General features: G+C 45.8%; 1 protein-coding gene across 2 annotated transcripts; it reads right to left on the bottom strand.

Annotated features, from left to right (window-relative positions):
* Positions 1-300: 300 nt before the first annotated feature.
* On the bottom strand, positions 301-13901 carry LOC128844558 (cytochrome c oxidase subunit 5A, mitochondrial). 2 transcript variants are annotated; one of them, XM_054042390.1, is made up of 5 exons: positions 13696-13899; positions 6546-6662; positions 4239-4360; positions 2518-2640; positions 301-464 (listed from the first exon to the last, which is right to left on the bottom strand). In XM_054042390.1, the coding sequence occupies exons 1-4, from the start codon at positions 13784-13786 to the stop codon at positions 2527-2529; spliced, it is 444 nt and encodes a 147-aa protein (XP_053898365.1). In that variant the 5' UTR covers positions 13787-13899; the 3' UTR covers positions 301-464; positions 2518-2526. The 2 variants fall into 2 exon arrangements, with proteins under 2 accessions (XP_053898365.1, XP_053898366.1); XM_054042391.1 differs by lacking the exon at positions 301-464 and adding an exon at positions 490-661 and having other exon boundaries at positions 13696-13901.
* Positions 13902-18540: the final 4639 nt, after the last annotated feature.

Here is an 18540-nt window from a genome sequence, read left to right as displayed (position 1 = left end):
TCCCATGCCTCATTGCATTAATCTACATTGCTAGGTAGTGCAGAGAGGCCAATTGACAATACTTTTATCTTTAGAATTCTAGTAAACTTCACATGTTGTGAATATAACATCCCATCTAGGAACTCTGCAGCTGGCCTTGGAAACCAGCACTGTTGCTGGATGGATTCAGGGTGGGTTATACAGTTAATAGCAGGCTGGCTCTATCCAAAGTGTATTTTCGCTACTCACTTTGCTCTTGGGAAATTTCATTTTTTTTGGTTTTCCTCTCCAATATCACCACAGAGGCAACAAGGACCAAGCTCAGTTCAAACCCATTTCTCCTTTATTAGTTCCAACTTCACATTACATACACTGGGGCTCAATAAAGAAAGAAGTTATTTCAAATAAGGTAATATTTTAACATCTGTGTCTCCAGGCGACTGTGTACAATCACTGAGCATTAATAAAATGCATGTGCAGCCCATCTGGAAGAGAACAGATAAGGGATTAGTTTTAAAAAAATTACTTTAAGCAGGCCAATACTTCCACACCATTTTAGGTGGTCTCAGATCATATGGTGTTCTTCCCATCACTCAATCAACACATTGCCAGGTTTAACAGTCTAATTCTTCAGGCCCAGAAGAGCAGTACCAGCACCAGTGACCCAGCATTACCACTCCACCTGAGGGGGGCAGGGGGAAATGTTAGAAACGAAGTTTTTACCCCTTTAAACAGGCCAATTTGTTGAAGTTTTTAAAATGGGTGAAAATGCAAAGTTTGAGATGCTTTAAGGTTACATATATCTCATCTTAAAAACTCAGCCATCTTCTGTATAACCCATTATTTTCTGAGAGTGAAGCCCATTTCTAATAAATTGATATGCATCAGTTGCATCATCACTGAAAGTCGTGTTATGCTTCACTCTGGTCTACATAATAATCAACATTTACATTCAGTGGCTGGAGCTTATTTGCTATTGTGATAGATACCCATTGGCCAACTGACAGCCTTTTGGTACCAAGCTGTCAGCCAGTGATGCAGCAACGTAAGCATTAGCTAATGTTAGACAATGGGAAACTTATTACTTTAAAACAGGATGTAGATTCCCATTCAAGTTATATTTGAATTTGAGGACAGATACCAGCTTTCAAGCTTAACCCTAAAAACAGATCCATCGCCTTTGAAGCACTGAAAATACCTCCTCCAAGCACCATTAAAGAACGTTAGACTAGAACAGAGATTAACTTTGAGCTAAAACAGCTCCTTGAAGCTGCGCTTGAAACTACTGAAGCCAACAGGAGTTTTGCCCACCGAGCACTTAAGCCCTAGCTACGCTATGAAATTGACCTGTCCACTATGTTGTAAGCAAAGGGTCCCCCAAGCCAGTGCTGTGCTTTTTGAACAGCTGAAGGGGACAGTGCTATTTTCAGCACTGGGTGGAGCCAGATCACACTTTTGAAAGATGCAGAAGATTTATCCCTTCTATATCAGCAGCTTCAGTCCTGCGGACAGTTGTTGCCAGCAATGGGACCACTTCCCAACATAGGGAAGCACTAGTGTCCTGTTCTATCTTCTGTTTAAAAGGGTTAGACAGACTGAGATGTTAAAGTAAAGATTAGCACCATTTCATCTGGGATGATCCTTCCATAGGGAGGGAAAGAGCTTCTTGCAAAGACTGCTGGGAAGCAAAAATCTTATATACTTCTGAGCAAGTATAATAACAGCTTATTGTCAAGGCAACAGACTCAAAGCTGCAACACTGAAAAGAAATGAGGATTCTTTAAAGACCAGTAATTGTATCAATCAAGCAAACATCTAGAACACTGAACATTGCCTCTTCCCCTCACTGCCTGCCCTCCAAGCAGCAGAAACACATTATTAGATTTTAGTAGTACTACAGCTAGGTGATCAAAATTATCAACACATGAAAATGTTTCTCTCCACATATCTTCTGTCTTCTTGCTGCATTTGGACAAATGCATTTGATAGGCCCTCTTTTACTTTTATTAAAGGCACCATCTAAAGTTTTCCATTTAGGAATGGAGTCTAGGATCCTTGGATTTAAAAAGACATCTGTCAACGTTAACCTCCTTTCATTTTCAGGATGCATTAGAGACTCTAGAGGAAATATTTCAGTAACTGAATATTACAATTTCTGTTACAAAAGCCTCGCTCCACTTATTAAACCATGCTCAGATTAGTCTACCACACCAGTCTCTCACCCACAGCCCCTTTGATTTCTTTTCACAGAACACATTACAATTAGGAATTGGACTTTAGACACCCTCATTCTGTATATATAACTAAAAAGAGAACTCTGAACTTTTCACTGAGCATAACCTTACTGTAGACACTACTGAATTGTTTTCCATTGCCAGGTAGTGCAAGTCCCCAGAGTCTTACCCATGAAACATGCATTCCACCACCCTTCTCTTTAGGGGTTCCTTATATCCAAGGAAGACTGCTATATACCCTTAAAAGGAGTTTTAGGCTACATAGTCCCATCTCAGGGTTCTAGGAAGATACGGTTCCCCTTACCAATTATGTTTATGCTTTGTCCAGGCCCAGTTCCTCTGGAGTGGAGATTCCCAATTCATTCAAAGTTGGTCTAAGTTCCTGGATAACATAAGGGTAGATTTCCTTGTGAGGGCCTGCCTTGTCCTAATCAGAAGAGGAAAAAATTAAATCAATAGCAAAGAGATGGCAAAGAAAAATCAATATTGCACTGTATGCCAGACTATGTCTGCCTGTGTCTGAGAATAACGTACTCACAACAGGATCTACAGCTTGATCCACTTATTGCTAGTGATAAAATAGTTTATCCCCAATAAGATGGAAAGGTAACATTGTAGCACTGCTTAAGAACAAAAAAAAAATCAGATGAACCTTCCATAGAATATCTACACTGAAGTCCGCTAATCACAGCTTGTACTTATTTGGCTGGAGTCAAGTACAAAGAGGTAGTAGCTAAATTCATTCATTTACTGCAGTGTTTTTCAAGTGTTCATAATGTGGACTTCTTCCAACCTAACCACAGTTATGTGGACTACCCTCCCGCATTCACTATCATGCAGGCCACCTCATTGCCTATTAAACCACAGCAGTTGCTTACATGGAAAATAAATGGGTGGTGTGAGATTTTGTGCTGCACAGAACTCCCACTGGAAGCAGAGTTAGGACAAAGCTGAGTGTTTCAGAAACCCCCCTCCCAGACTATCTGTAATGAAACATACAAACTGAATACAAGGAAAAACAGCACTAGGTGAACAGCTGGCTCTCCACACATCTCTAGATGCTCTGCAGACCAGTTTGAGGGCTGCCTGTTGATTGCTTTGGCAAAAAAGAGCAAGAGATACACGAATATCTAAACAAGTCCAAAGAAAGGGTCAGTTTATAAAAAATAAAACGTTAGTTTCATGTTTCTTTCAGGGGTTAAGGAGAAGTCACCCCCACAAAAGCCTTTCAAACAGGGTTTTAGGGGAGAAGAGAAGTTTGGGAGGGGGGTTATAAACCAATCTGATCCCTTACATTTCCCCCAAAGGAAATATTTTCAAGAATCATCTCAGTGGCCAGTCATTCTGGCATAGAAGGAAGAGGAGGAGAGCAAAAAAAGACAGGGTGCAGAGAAAAGAGAGACGATAAGTTTAGCATGTGGTCATCTTTGTTAAATTCCCTGAAAAAATGCTACAGTTGTACAGAGCTGTTTGACTTTCACAGCCATGCTATTTATATTCATATGTATGTTTTAGATGATTTGGTGATAGGCGAGGTCTCAGTTTGGTCTCCCTTAAAAGATATTTCCAGTATAGACACTTCTGAAAGTCAGGCCACATTAGCACACGATTCTCCTACAAGTTTGCCTGGTGAAGAAAAGGGGACGACATGTTCCTTTTCTCATATTCTACAGTGTGGGCGGCAGAGGCTCACCTCTTTATTCTGTTCTCTTCTAAAGAGGAGGGTCAATAGAGGGGAAGGAAGAAGTACAGCTGTATCCAGTGCATTTACACCTGTGATCCTATACAGGAGGGATTTTCTGTTGGTACTTAAACAGCAACAAATTAAAACTGATTTTGGCCATGCACTCTTAGTCAAACTACTAGTTCCAGTACCATCAGGAAACTGGGGGTTTCCCCTGCTTAGGTGGGTGAAAATACAACATGAGAAGCTAGGAGACTCATCTCCATTTTAAAACCCTTTCAGCAGCATGAAAGCACAAGCAGCAGCATTTCCAACATACCCCAAGTCACCACTATACGGACCTTTACAACTTCTAGGATGCGGACCGCAGTAGCAAAGTCATTTAACCGTCTGCATGCTCTCAAAGCAGCATCGATGATTTTTGGTTCTGGCACCAGATCGTAGCCCACCAACGTGTTCATGCCTGTCAGAAGAAGATAAGAATGACAGCCTGAGGAAACCCTCATTTTTTAATAGGTAAAAGAAGGGTTAGAACCTGTTGCGAGAGTTCTTTTCAAAGTTCAGCCTAGGGTCTCCCTCATCATCCACTTTCCTTCCATCTCCATGATATTTTTAACATGATCATCATGGTGATAAACAAGCACCATCAAAATCAATTTCAATCTTATCTCTTCCACATTCCAGAACTATTTTCCCCCATCTGTTCCTTTCACTCTTTTCTTGCCATTGCAGTATGATGCTAGTCACGTGATCTCATTATTTACAAAAGCTTTAACAAAAAAGATCGGGCAGCCCCTGGGCCAGCAGCAGGAGTTTGGGTGTGTGGGAGGGGGCTCAGGGCTAGGGGCAGGGAGTTGGGGAGAGCGGGGATGACTACCTTGGGGTAGTAGACTCCCCAGCTCCTACCAGCATGGCCTCCCTGCAGCTCCTAGGCAGAGGAGGGGCGGGAAGTCTCCGCACCACGCACTGCCTGCAGGCGCCATCCCCGCAGCTCCCATTGGCTGCGGCTCCCAGCCAATGGGAGCTGCGGCAGCCAGTGCTTGTTGCAGGAGTAGCAGAGCCCCTGTCCTGACCCCTGCCTCCACCGCCTAGGAGCTGCAGGGACGCAGAGACAGTAGGAAGGCCCTGCCAGCCACAACCTCCCCCCCTCCCCCAAGCACCCACACACACCCCGACCGTGTTTTGCCCCCCCCCCCCCCCCCCAGAGCACCCACGGCCGCCCGCCCAAGTTTTAGTCAGGGCAGGTATTTTTAGTAAAAGTTATGGACCAGGTGACGGGCCCGTGACTTTTTGTTCACAGCCCTGCGACTTTTACTAAACATATCCGTGACTAAAATGTAGCCTTAGCTATAAGAAGTGAACTCCAGATCTATTACATCAGTGTTTTTCAAAGTTTGGGTTGTGACCCAGTGTTAGGTTGCGGCACGTAAGGCACTGGGTCGCCTTGCTCAGCACCCAGGGACCCTAGCGGCTCTGGTGAACACTGCCGAGTGGAATGTTAAAAGTCCCGTTGGCGGGGCTGCCCAGCTAAGGCGGGCTAGTGCCTACCTGTTCCAACGCTGCGCCCCAGAAGCGGCCAGCAGCGGGTCCAGCTTCTAGGCAGCGGGGCCACAGGGCTTCACTCGCTGCCCCCACCTCATGCACCGGCTCTGAACTCCCATTGGCCGGGACCTAGGAGGCGGTGCCTGCGAGTGAGAGCTGTGAGGAGTTGCTTGCATGCCTCTGCCTAGGAGCCAGACCTGCTGCTGGCCACTTCTGGGGCGCAGCATGATCCGCGGTGCCAGGACAGGCAGGAAGCCTGTCTCTTGCACCCCAGCTGCGCCGCTGATCGGGAGCCACCAGAAGCAAGTCCGTGCCCCAACCCCTTCCTGCACCCCAATCCCCTCATCCCCAGCACCATCCTAGAGGCTACACCCCCAGCCCAGATCCCTGACCCCCCTCCCACACCCCAACCCCAGCCCAGAGCCCCCCCCACACCCTGAACCCCTCATTCCCAGCCCCACTCCACAGCCCTCACCCCAATCCTCTGTCCCATTCCTGAGCCCCTCCCACACCCCAAACCCCTCATCCCCAGCTCCATTGGGTTGCGGGCATCAACAATTTTCTTCAACTGGGTCCCCAGAAAAAAAGTTTGAAAGCCACTATACTACATCACTGACCATCTTAACAGTGCTGATACAGCAATCACAATGAAGCAGCAAGTCACACGGATTGCACTTGGACTACACAAGTAACCCCACTCCCTAATCTCAGGTGTCTACATTCTAGAAAAGGCAAGACCCCATCACCCTATGCCCTTGATTAGCACTCAGTAAGTTAAGACTACACTGGAGGTTCCTGGGTTCTTTTAACTCCTTCACAAATGTCTAATATTACAGAGTAAGTGTAGTAGTTTGTGTCATTCAAGGTAGTTTAGAAAACATACCCCGACCGTACAGTTCAGTATTATGGAAGTGAATTTTGGGAGAATTTCTGAGCTCTCTGCCTATAGCACAGCATATCTGCCCTGCTATAGCATAAACTTTTACTTTCTGACATAGCTGTAACGTTCAGGGGTCATAATATTTCAAAGCAGTTTAGGTTTCCCCATATTACCATAGCCATGAGTATTTCAATATCAGACATTCCTTCCTTCCCTTTTAACACACCTTTCCTTAGCTCCCAGGCATCAATATCTGGTTTGTTGAAGTATGTCACCCAGCGAGCATCAAATTCTTCATCTGACTCTTGTGTCCCATGAGAGTAGCAACGAGCAGGCAACACAGCTGTGTGAGGAAGGAAGAGGAAAGAGTTGAAGTGAAAACAGAAGAAATTTAGTTCAAAAACTTAGGCCAAGAGACTGCAGCTATGACATCGTCATGTCTACACAGCAACTAGATACCCACAGCTAGCCCACGCAAGCTGACTTGAGCTCATAGGGCTGTGTCAATGCTGTGTAGACTTCTGGGCTTGGGCTTTAAGACTCTGCGGGTTGGGAGGATCTCAGAGTTCGGGCTCCAGTCTACACAACAACGGAACAGCCCCGCAGCCTGAGTCAACTGGCATGGGTCAGCTGTGGATTTTTCTTTGCTGTGTAGACATAACTTTAGTCAGGATGCAGCAAGTACATAATAGATCTGAGTCACTAATTCAGTACATTTAAAGTCCCAGTGATGTGCTCTGTGGTAAGACGGTCCAAGTAAAGGCCTTTCAAGTAAGTGTTTGCTCTCCCTTTGAAAGAGCAAATCTACAAAATGTTTACAAACTGGATTCAAAATTGTAGTTACCAGCTCTCAAAAAAGCACTAGTTTATGCTTAATAAAAGTGATCACCTTGAAATTGTTAGAATCTGTTGAACAATTAATTTTTAAAAAGGCTTCCAGGTCCCCAAATAGAAAAAGAAAAACCACTGCAGTACTTTTGCTCTGCAGCAAAGGAGTAAACCAGCCAAAAATGGTAGTCAACATTCAGGAAGCTCTATTTACAGTATCTAGTTGGCAACGCTGTCATCATTTATGACTTCACAAGGATATTTGCCAGCTAACACTATGCCAATTTTTGCACCAAATGAAATGGTGGGAAAGCAGAAAGTGAACTCCACCATTCCTGCCTCCTAAGGGCTCGTCTACGTATGGAAATTGACCAGAATAGCTATTCCACAATAGCTCCTTATGTAGACACTTACTTCAGAATAAGAGCATTCACCCAGGGAGTTGTTGCAGAATAGCTATTGTGTTTCAAGTTTACACCCTACTTTATTGTGGAATGATTTCCCCATGTAAGCCCTACAATTGCTAAATAGTTGGCTTAGTAATCTAAGGGAGGAAATGTTTTCTAGTTTCTAAATCCTATTTCTAACAGTAAGAAACACAGAGGGTAGGACAATTGGATGACTCAGAGGGAGAAGTAGCAGGATACACACAAGTCTGGGTAACCAGATTCAATAGTGGATGAAAGCTAACTTTCAATTAATGGCTGTTCAGTGGCCTGTGTAAAGTGACTTGGTAGCATTTGTATAGTGCCTTTGTGTACAAGTGTCCAGTCCCCAAAAAACACCTATGCTGTCTCCAGCGGCATCCTGGAGGCAGAACTACTCTTACCCCAAGAATAGAATAGTGAAGCCTTGTGGTGGAAATCTACATTATCACTACTACAGCTATTCAATGAGTCAGCACAGAACCTCAATCTTTGGGGTTGTCATCCAGCACTAAGTTTCCATTGAAACTTGAGTATCTGACAGTTTCTTAAAAACATTCATTTAAATTTAATAAAAGTGGGCTGGTTTCTAAGATGAATTCAATTAACATGGTTGTAATCTAGTTTCCTCCCCTAATACTGTTCTTTATCACAAGGGGTTTTCTGAACACTAAACAAGGAATGAACAAGTAGCCTTTGCCAACAGCAACTAACAGCTATGGGACTAGCTGCTGCGCAAACAGGCAGTTAGATCCGTACTCTCAAGAGTAAGTGCTTCCCCAGCTGCTCCACCCACAGATGATAAAGATGACTAGGACCCATCAATTTCACTCTATGATTGGTACTGTTGAAAGAGTAATTGCACTCAGGAGCATGGCACTAATTGCCAACCTAGCCTACCCTAAAGACAAGAGTCTAGGAGAAAAGGGAAAGAAGTTAAGACTCCTTCCTTTCTAACTTAGATGCAACACATTATTTTGTTCATATTGACCAAAGTTTTATTAAGTTCTCTGGGGCAGAGGCATGTCTTATTCTATGTTTTGTAAAGTGCTATCTGCATCTACAGCACTATATAAATGTTTAATGTGTGTTAAAGACTTCTGTGCTATACTTTGGTTTGTTCATGCTGACTAACCATTTTTTTTCTAGCTTGAAGTGACACTAGGAAATTTACCATTAAGCATGAAGCAAATATAATTTTCCTAAAAACACAATATGGACTTAAGACAATGGATCCTAATTACAAAAAAAGTTGCAAAATACAAAGGAATGTTCTCCTAAACATCATTCTCTCCAATACATAGTCAGACTAAAGTTATGTTTAACAGAATGACCTGAGTGCAACAGATTCTTGCCCGACATTGATTCAGTACATCATTTGAACAAAGCTTTCACAATGTATTCAATGTTCCCCAAAACGTAACAGATTATTGCATCATTCAAAATGTAGATTATGAATTACTGATTTAGAAATCAAAGAGTTCTCTTAAAAAGATGCATATCTCTCCACAGTATTACAATGCCTTCCTAATAGAATGGACAATGAACACCCTCAGGTATACCACTCAATTGTAGCTAATTGGAAGTCAATTGAAACTCATTAAATTTGTCTAGAATGACTGACAACCCTTCACCTTCCAGGTACACAAGTATTCAGGGATCTGGGAAAAAAGAGAAAAGAGTATTCTGAACTACTTCGTAATAATCAGACCTTCACTTGACATATTCTTGATTTTTAATGCTTTAAATGTAGTACACCTCTATAACGATGGCGACTTAAGTTAAAAGGATGCTGTCAACTTAATCATATTTCAAACAATGTTCCTTGTGTGTGGGCGTACTAAATTTAAGATTAAAAGCATAAATTTTAAAAAACCAATTTCCTTTTCCTCTCCCCTTCTCCCCCCCAAAATCTCAAGCTGGAAAATGGAAGTATTGGGGAGAGTTTTCTCAGGCATCAACCCAAGACTGTGGAATGAGCTCTCAGAGGAACTAAGGACCATCACAAGAGCGGCCATACTGGGTCAGACTAAAGGTCCATTTAGCCCAGTATCTTCCATCAGTGGCCAATGCCAGGTGCCCCGGGGGAATGAACAGAACAGGTAATCATCAAGTGATCTATACCCTGTCATTCATTCCCAGCTTCTGGCAAACAGAGGCTAGGGACACCATCACAATCTTCACCACCTTCCACTATAAGCAAAAGGCACATTTCTTTGACTTTGCTTTTTCTGACATATATAGCAACATATGTATTATAAAAAATTCCAACATATGATAGTCTACTACACACACTTCTCCAAGGGAAAATATGACAGTACAAATACAACAGCCATATAGCTTAATGCATTACTAGAAGTTGCTCAAGTATTACGGTGATGAGCGTGGTATTACAACCTATATAGAAGTCAATTAAGTCATTTTCACTTTCAGATTCTTACTGCCTGTGTTTTGAGTTGCAATTACTGAAGATTAAACTAAGTTTTTAAGGAAGTGTCATGAAAATATGTCCATTGGTTTTAGTTTTTATAACTGCATGTTTACAAAATTATATGTTACAGGCCAATTAAGTTAATAACATCCTTTTAGAAATAGATACTTGTGCACTTGAATATTAAGAGCCAGGAGCTAGAACTCAAAGCTTCCAGGATATATTCCTAACTCTCCTGCTGACTTGCTTCGTGACCTTGGGCAAGTTACAGCTTCCAAACACCTTGTCTACTTATAGGTAAAAGTGGATAATACTTACCACCTCCCTTTTATAGGAGATATTCCAAAATTGACATATTTATAAAATATTTAGATCCAGCTAGAATGTGATATAAATACTAAAATTATACTGTGACGAAGAGCTGTCAACATACCCACATTTAGAAGGGGACGGCCTCAAATTCACTGTTACCCCTCACTATCCAACATACTTATCTCTATTTGGTGGTCAAGCCAGACTTGCACTCAGCTGATCTCCAGAGGAAGATGGGGACACAACAAAAGCAAAAGTAAAACATTGGTAGAAGAAAGACAAGGTCAGAAGAGTGCTGGGGGACAGGGGAGAGGAAGTGGAGGTGTGTGTATATATAAAAAAGGACCATTTAAAAAGAGATTAATTTAAAAAGATAAGTTTGAGTGAAGACATGCCCAGCAACAGAAAACAGGACATTGTACACCACACAAGTGTGCTAGGCATTTCACACAAAAAAGAGACAGGTCTCTGTGCCAGGGAACTTACAATCTAGAGATGCACTTGACAAAGTTATACAGGAATGAAGCACACACCAGAAAGTGGGAGGAGGGAAATACAAGTTTACAGATACTCTTATACCATTACTCAGTTTAGACAAATGCATCTTGGAGGCATAATTTTTTTAAAGCATGAAACATTTTTGTGGAGGTGATGCTGCAAAAGTGGGTCTTGGGAGTGATGTGAATGAGATAAGGATGGAGACTTGGAAACATGAAAGGACATGCCAAGCACATAGGGTAGCAGAGAGGGCAGCACACAGACTTTTGTGAAAGGCTATAAGAAGGTTGGCATTGATGGAATACAAAAGACCAGGAACCAGAAGAGGTGCATGAGAAGGGAGACAAGGGGCTTGTTTGTATTTAAGATACTACAGTGGCACAGCTGCGTCTCAGCAGCACTTGCATAGACACTACCTATCCCAATGGGAGGGATTCTCCTGTCTGCATAGGTGATCCACCTCCTCAAGAGGTAGCAGCTAGATAGATGGAAGAATTCTGCCATTGACCTAGTGCTTTCTACATAGGGACTTAGGTTGTTTTAACTACACTATTTGGAGGGGAGGGGATTTTTCACACCCCTGACCTACATAGTTATGCCAACCTAATTTTCTAGTGTAGACCAGGCCTAGGTCAGAGATTTAAACATAGGCGCTTGAAAGCAATCAGAGAAAGCTTAACCTTGATGAGCAATTCAACAGAGTGAACATCAAGATACAGAATTGAAGACCAGGAAGAAAAGGAGGAAGATACAGCAACAAATTTTACACAAGCATTCTTTTCAAACTTATGATTTAATGGTAGCCTGGCTGCTTTTAGGAAACCACTTGAACACTTCAGAATATAAACAGGGATGCAGCAATATCAACTTCCTCAGTCCACCTTCATTTTCTTTTTGAAAAAGCAAAGATACAATCTATCCCAGGAATGACTCCTGATTTAAGTTTACTGTAGACACAGATTTGAGTTTGCAAGTGGTACATTTTTGAAACCAATAGCCTTAGAGGCCTAGTAATAATTTCAGACAAGAGCACAATATGCTCTTTCTACAGCAGTGGCTCTCAACCTTTCCAGACTACTGTACCCCTTTCAGGAGTCTGATTTGTCTTGTGTACCCCCAGGTTTCACCTCACTTAAAAAACAATTTACTTACAAAAATCAGACACAGAAATACAAAAATGCCACATCACACTATTACTGAAAAATTGCTTACTTTTTCATTTTTTACCATATTATAAATCAATATAAATATAAATATTATTTACATTTCAGTATATAGTACAGAGGTCAGCAACCTTTCAGAAGTGGTGTGCCAAGTCTTCATTTATTCACTCTGATTTAAGGTTTCATGTGCTAGTAATACATTTTAACGTTTTTAGGTCTCTTTCTAGAAGTCTATAATATATAACTAAACTATTGTTGTATGTAAAGTAAATAAGGTTTTTAAAATGTTTAAGAAGCTTCATTTAAAATTAAATTAAAATGCAGAGCCCCCTGGACCAGTGGCCAGGACCCGGGCAGTGTGAGTGCCACTGAAAATCAGCTCGCGTGCCACCTTTGGCACACCTGCCATAGGTTGCCTACCCCTGGTATATTATATAGATCCATATAAACAAATCACTGTATGAAATTTTCGTTTGTACTGACTTTGCAAGTGCATTTTTCATAGCCTGTTGTAAAACTAGGCAAATATTTAGATGAGTTGATGTACCCCCTGCAAGACCTCTGTGAACCCCTGGTTGAGAACCACTGCTATACAGACATTCTGTCACTGTCCTACTAATCTGAGGATTAGTAAACCTTAACACTTGTACTCAAGATTTGTTTTCCCTTTGGTTGCAAGGCATGTGAGATTAACCAGAACATATATTTTTCATAACACTAGGAGAACAAGGAAAGCCTACTAGGCTGGTTTACACAAATCAAGATTTGCATGCCACAGACAGGTTAGTTTTGTTATAGAAAGACCCATATCGTGGCTGCAAGTGGTGCCAACTATCTTCAAATCTGAGTCACTGCAGAAATGCTAGACAGCGAGTGGAGAGAGACAAGCATGAAAGAGGAAGCAAAACGGGCAACGGAGACAAAGGTAGCGGCATTGCGAAATAGGCCAGCTGGGCTGGCCCCAACTAACCTAGCCCCCTTTGCTGCCCTTCCCTAAGGAGAGACCTGCTCCCTATCAGGGAGGTGGAGGCCAGAATCAGGGCCGACACTACCTCCTCTCCCTTGCAGGGAGGCTAGCACAGGTGCCCGTGCAGGCTTCACCTCCCTCTCCCCTTCAGCCAGTTCAATGTCACCTTCCCGCGGCGGCCACGGATGCAGCCATCCCCAGCGCTCCTTGGCGGGCGCGGCTCCCGCTTCGGCACGTGGGGGACCCCGGCGCAGGCACCGGAGGCTCGACCTGAAGGCGATAACCTTGACGGAGCAGGGCGGTGTCCTAGCCCGGGCCCCCCGCCCCCGCTCATGCCACGGGGCGGCGCGAGGGCTTCGGCCGAGGCGCGGGGGGGGACGAGGCTACCACAGCCGCGGCGGGGGAAGGGGGGGTCGGAGTGAGGCGGAGGAAGAGGGGACGGGGTGTGGGGGGGGGGGGGGGTGCGCGGGGCTCACACTAGGCCGCAGGTGCAGCCAGTCCTCGAGTGACACCGCAGGTCACCGCAAGGACACGGCGCTGCCGGGCCGGCGCAGCCCCCCGGGGCCCCGCCGCTGGGCGCTCCCGGAACTGGGCGCCCCCACAGCCCCGCCCGTGACCGCGGAGCCGAGGGGGGCCGGGGCAGGGCCGGGGCGGGGGCGCCAGCGCGGCCGGGCTCCAGCGGCCCGGGGCCAGCGCCGAGAAGCGGGAACAAGGCGCCGCTCGCTCGCTCGCTCCCTCGCTCATTCACTCACCGGCGGCGGCGGGCGGCTGTCGGACCCGCCGGGCCAGGCCACGGAGGCCGGCGGCGGTGCAGCGACGAAGGAGCAGGGCAGCTCCCAACATAGCGACGCGGGCTGGGGAGTGGGACGGGACAACCGGGGCGCGAGGCTTCCTCTCGCCGGCCGCGCTCAGAGGCCACCACCACGCGCCTGGATCGAGGGCAAGGGGAGGGGCAGCGGCTACGGCGTCGCCGGGGGGACAAACCGCCCCCGCCACGTGACAGCGAGGAGCCGCAAGGGGGCGGGGCCTTGCGGAGGGGAGGAGGGGCGCGGGCGGCCATTTTGAAGGGGGGTCGGCGGGGAGCGATGGCTGCTGATAGCGGAGGGACGGGGCGGGTGAGTAGGACAGGCTGCCCCCCTCCCTTTGCCCCCCCATCCTGCCTCAGAATGGGGCAGATCGGAACAGGAGGGGGACTTGAAGTTGCTCCCCCAGGCCAGGCGGGGGCGCTGCTCCCCTAAGCCAAGAAAAGGGGGGAACTGGGCTTCTCCCTTGGACTGCGTCCACCCCAGGAAGGGCCTGTTCCTGCCACGTGGGGGCTAGCAGGTGGTAACTAAGGCCACAAAGGTATTTAGGCTCCTAACTCCCATTGAGTTCAGTGGGAGGTAGGTGTGATGGTTTGAACCCCCCTTCTGGGATGCACATGATGTCCTGGGATTTAATGGAACCTGCCTGCTCCGCTAGCCTGGGCTCCCTCTCTTGCTGAATTAGGCTCTCTGGCCTTTGGCAGCACACATGCACAGGTAGGGTCACACCAGCTGTAGAATCACACAGAGTCTGCAAACAACTCTCTATGAGAAGACTCAGCTAGGAAATCGCCCAGCACTCAAGTGCAGCTCTTCTCTGGAGAGTACACCCAAGATAATACCATCTTGTACTGTTTTGAAAGCTCTGCACAGTGCAAGCTCATAAAAATTCACCCTCTCCCTCAATGTGGAAAGAGATATGCACAACTTCTCCCTCCCCCCTCCCAGTTATAAATTGCACAAACTGGGTTTAATAATAAAAACAAGTTTATTAACTATAAAAGGTAGATTTTAAATGATTATAAGGGATAGCAAACGGAACAAAGCAGATTACCAAGCAAATAAAACAAAACACACATACTAAGCTTAAGATCTTAAAGAGACTGGTTTCAAGAAATTGGCAAGTTGTAAAGTTTCTGTAGCTTAGAGTTCTAGGTATTTCTCTTTACAGACTAAACTCCTGCCTTGTCTACACTCCCACTTTACAGCGCTGCAACTTTCTCACTGTGAAAAACACCCCCCTGAGCACTGCAAGTTTCAGCGCTGTAAAGTGGCAGTGTAGACACTGCATCAGCCCTGGGAGCTGCATTCCCAGTACTGGGAGCTACTCCCCTCATAGGGGTAGTTTTTTTACAGCGTGCTGGTGCCATGACTACACAGCCATAGAGCTTTAACATTGCTTGTGAAGACATACCTTTAGACTGGACTCAGCCCTTGCTTCTCCCACAGTTCAGTTCCTTTGTCCCTTCAGATACTGTCAGCAGTCTTTCTTCTTGGGCAGGAAGACAATGGAGAAGAGTCCTGTTTGCCTTCCTCCCCAGCCTTAAATAAGATGTACATAAGGTGGAGATCTTTTGTTCCCCAGTCTTGACCTCCCCTTCCTTTTAGTGGAAAATTACTAGAAGTCCAAGATAGTGTTTAGTACCAGGTGACAGGACCACCTGACCTAGTAGTGTCACAGCTAAGTCCAGGACACCTCTCAGGAAGGAAAGAGATTTATTGTTTCTTCCTAAAGGCCCATCAAAGCTGATGACCTGTTGTCTGGTGGGTGTCTCCCAAATACACACACAGTTGCAATTGTTACATAGTCAATATCCCTAACTTTAGATACAGATTTGATAATCACATTCAGTAAATTATAACCTTTCCAATGATATCTGACATGAGCCATCTTGTATAAAATATATCTTAATTATGCCAAGGCCTCCACCTCAAACCACTGATATTGAAGTCTCTGTTTCTGTAAAGATTTATGCATATGCGTGACTTTAAGATTGTGAGATCTTGGTGGCACTGCTCATGTGCTTTGTGTATGTGTAAGTCTTTGCAGGATCGGGGCCTAAACAGACACCCTGCAGAAAGCAAAATGGGAACAGAAACAATGAGATTGAATAGGGAGGTTATGCGCACATCTTGCTAATTTCATGATTTTTGTATGGTTTTTTTTGGTAATATCAAACTATTCAGGTTTGCATCCTGCACTCATCATCCTGGTGTCTGATTCCCTTGCAGAGGTGATGTACTACATACTTGCTGGAATAATAAAGAGGATTTGGTTCCCACATGTTTGTATGAATAGTATTAATTTTGAAACTGTTTCTTCTGAAAATAGATTGGGTGAAAATAGGGTTAAAATGGAAGTAGAATTGTAACCTCAAATACAGCAAAAGTGCTAACATACACTAGGAGACAGGATGGCCGATGGAATTGCTAAACGGAGATGGAGCTTTTCACCTCTAGGTCACCATTTTGAAGCCACCTTGCATGTTGTGACAGAAAACGGTTACCACTTGGTTTATATCTTTCAGGGAAACCACTTGACAGCTTTACTTCAACTTCCTAGCAGGCAGGTGTCCAAGCCACAAGAACAAAATTGTTATGAACAATAATTGGCCTCTGTCAGCAGTCTGCAGAGCTCCAGGGTTCAGCAGTGATCAAAAATGAGCTATCCTCGCCCCCAGTATGGCCCTTCTAGGTCAGAATTAAAGCATGTTGGTGGGGAAAGGTTGCACTGCCGCTGTTCTTTAGATAGAGGATTTCAATTTCCAAAGCTATCAGTTTCAGCCCAGATTCTCATAACCTATGGAAAAAGAAAGAAACCACCCATCTGATATTGACCACTATGGGAGACAGGATATTGGAATAGGTGGGATCACTGATCTGATTCAGAATAGCTATTCTTACCTTTGCAAGGATAGAGTTGGGCTTTTTAAAAAACAGATCTTTGGATGGTGTGAGTATAAGGCTCAGAATAGCTCCATTAAACTCAACAGAACTACAATACAACCTCAGAGTTACAAACAGCAGTTACAAACTAACCAGTCAACCACACACCTCATTTGGAACCGGAAGTACACAATCAGATAGCAGCAGAGACAAAAAGAAGCTAATACAGCACAGCACTGTGTTAAATGTAAACTACTAAAAAAAAAGGGGGGAAAGTTTAAAAAAAAAGATTTGACATGGTAAAGAAACTACTTCTGTGCTTGTTTCATTTAAATTAAGATGGTTAAAAGCAGCTATCAAGGTTTCTTCCCCACTCTGAACTCTAGGGTACAGATGTGGGGACCTGCATGAGAACCTCTAAGCTTAACTACAAGCTTAGATCTGGTTTTGCTGCCACCACCCAAATTATTTATGAGTTATTTGGGAAACTCTGTCTACTCTCCCCCCCCCCCCCCCCCCGCAGAATATCTCCCTCCCAAGTACCATAACCCTTCCCTGGGTAGCCTTCAGAGACTTCTCCACCAATTTCATATGATCCAATGGAGAAGGTCACTTGGTCCCTTTCTCATAGTGGGAGAACGATGTCACTCTGGCTCATGTCTCCTGGTACTGTCGGTGGCTGGTGATGTGCCTGGACCATTGGATGGTGTCTGAGACCATGAGGCACCGCATGAGCCATGCGTAGCGTCGACTGATCCCGCAGGTCCGCAGCACACGCTCGTTACAGGGGTCCCAGGCGCCCAGGGCTCCGACAATCAGGGCGTCCATCTGCACCTCGTAGCCCTTCGCTCTCAGGGTGTCAGCCAGGGAGGCGTACTTTTCCAGCTTATGAGCTTGGGCTTCGCGAAATGCCGGGGGCCTGTTCTCAAAGGAGACCATGCCGTCGACGAGGATGATCTTTTTCTGGGCCTCGTTGGTGACGACCACGTCAGGTCGTAGCTGGCTGTTGGTACCGGGGATGGTGCAATTCATGGAGATCTCCCCCAGGCGTGGCACGATGGCTTTCACCAAGCAGTTCTGGATGGCGTTGTGGCGCAGCTGCCAGGCTCTGGAGTGGGGTTTGCAGCTGCACAGGACGTGGGGCAGGGTCTCGTTGTAGTAGCTGCACTTCCTGCAACACTTGTCTCGGTTTCCGTGGCAGACGGCTCCGTTGAGCGGGACGCAGTTGAGCTGGGCACGGTGGATGAACCGCCAGTCGGCGAAACGGGTGAAGCCGTCCCCGGCGAGGAAGTGGTTGCTGGCGTCCCACTTGCTGGTCAACTCAAAGGCTTTACCCTGGTCCGGTTTACGCTTCAGGATTTCCACGTACAGCGAGTGGATGGCGGCCTTCAGAGTCCTTCAGCAAGCCCCTGGCGCTCGGGGTGATGATGGTGTCGTCGGACCTCATCTGCGGCACTCGGACTCCCAGCTCCTGGCGCTCCTCGCACCACTACCAGCGGCAGCCAATGCGCTTCCCTAGGCGACACGTGGCATTGCGAGTGCAGGACCACAGTGAAGCGATGTCATGCCCGTCCCATCCGAATTCCCCATCCAGGGAGCCGCTCAGGAAGGTGGCGATGTCTTGATTGGAGGGGGCTCTGCCGATCCGCTTCTCTGTTGCATCATACAGTGCGTTCGCTGCGATGTTCCTTACTGTGGCATCGGGACATGTCAGCAGGCAGAAGGCGTGGGTGATCACCGCGATGTCGCACAGGTCACCCATGTGGGGGACGTTGGCGCCGCCGTGCCTGTGGGCGACGTAGACCAGCTCGTTGCTGGCTCTCTGGGGAAGGAACAGCCACTTTTTCACCATCTTCCGGATGATCTTGTCTGCCTTGTTGAGGGGCACCTTCGCCAGGGCGGATCCTC

This window comes from Malaclemys terrapin, chromosome 10, assembly GCF_027887155.1.
Source record: "Malaclemys terrapin pileata isolate rMalTer1 chromosome 10, rMalTer1.hap1, whole genome shotgun sequence".
Taxonomy (NCBI): Eukaryota; Metazoa; Chordata; order Testudines; family Emydidae; genus Malaclemys; species Malaclemys terrapin.
Note: the sequence above shows the minus strand (reverse complement) of the source record. Positions and strands in the feature narration are given on the sequence as shown.

Coding starts and splice junctions, on each gene's coding strand:
- LOC128844558 (XM_054042391.1), bottom strand. CDS start 13,786: ATGTTGGGAGCTGCCCTGCTCCTTCGTCGCTGCACCGCCGCCGGCCTC. Junction 6,663..13,695: donor ACAGCCGCCCGCCGCCGCCG/GTGAGTGAATGA, acceptor TTCCTCACACAG/CTGTGTTGCCTGCTCGTTGC. Junction 4,361..6,545: donor TGCCTGGGAGCTAAGGAAAG/GTGTGTTAAAAG, acceptor TTCTTCTGACAG/GCATGAACACGTTGGTGGGC.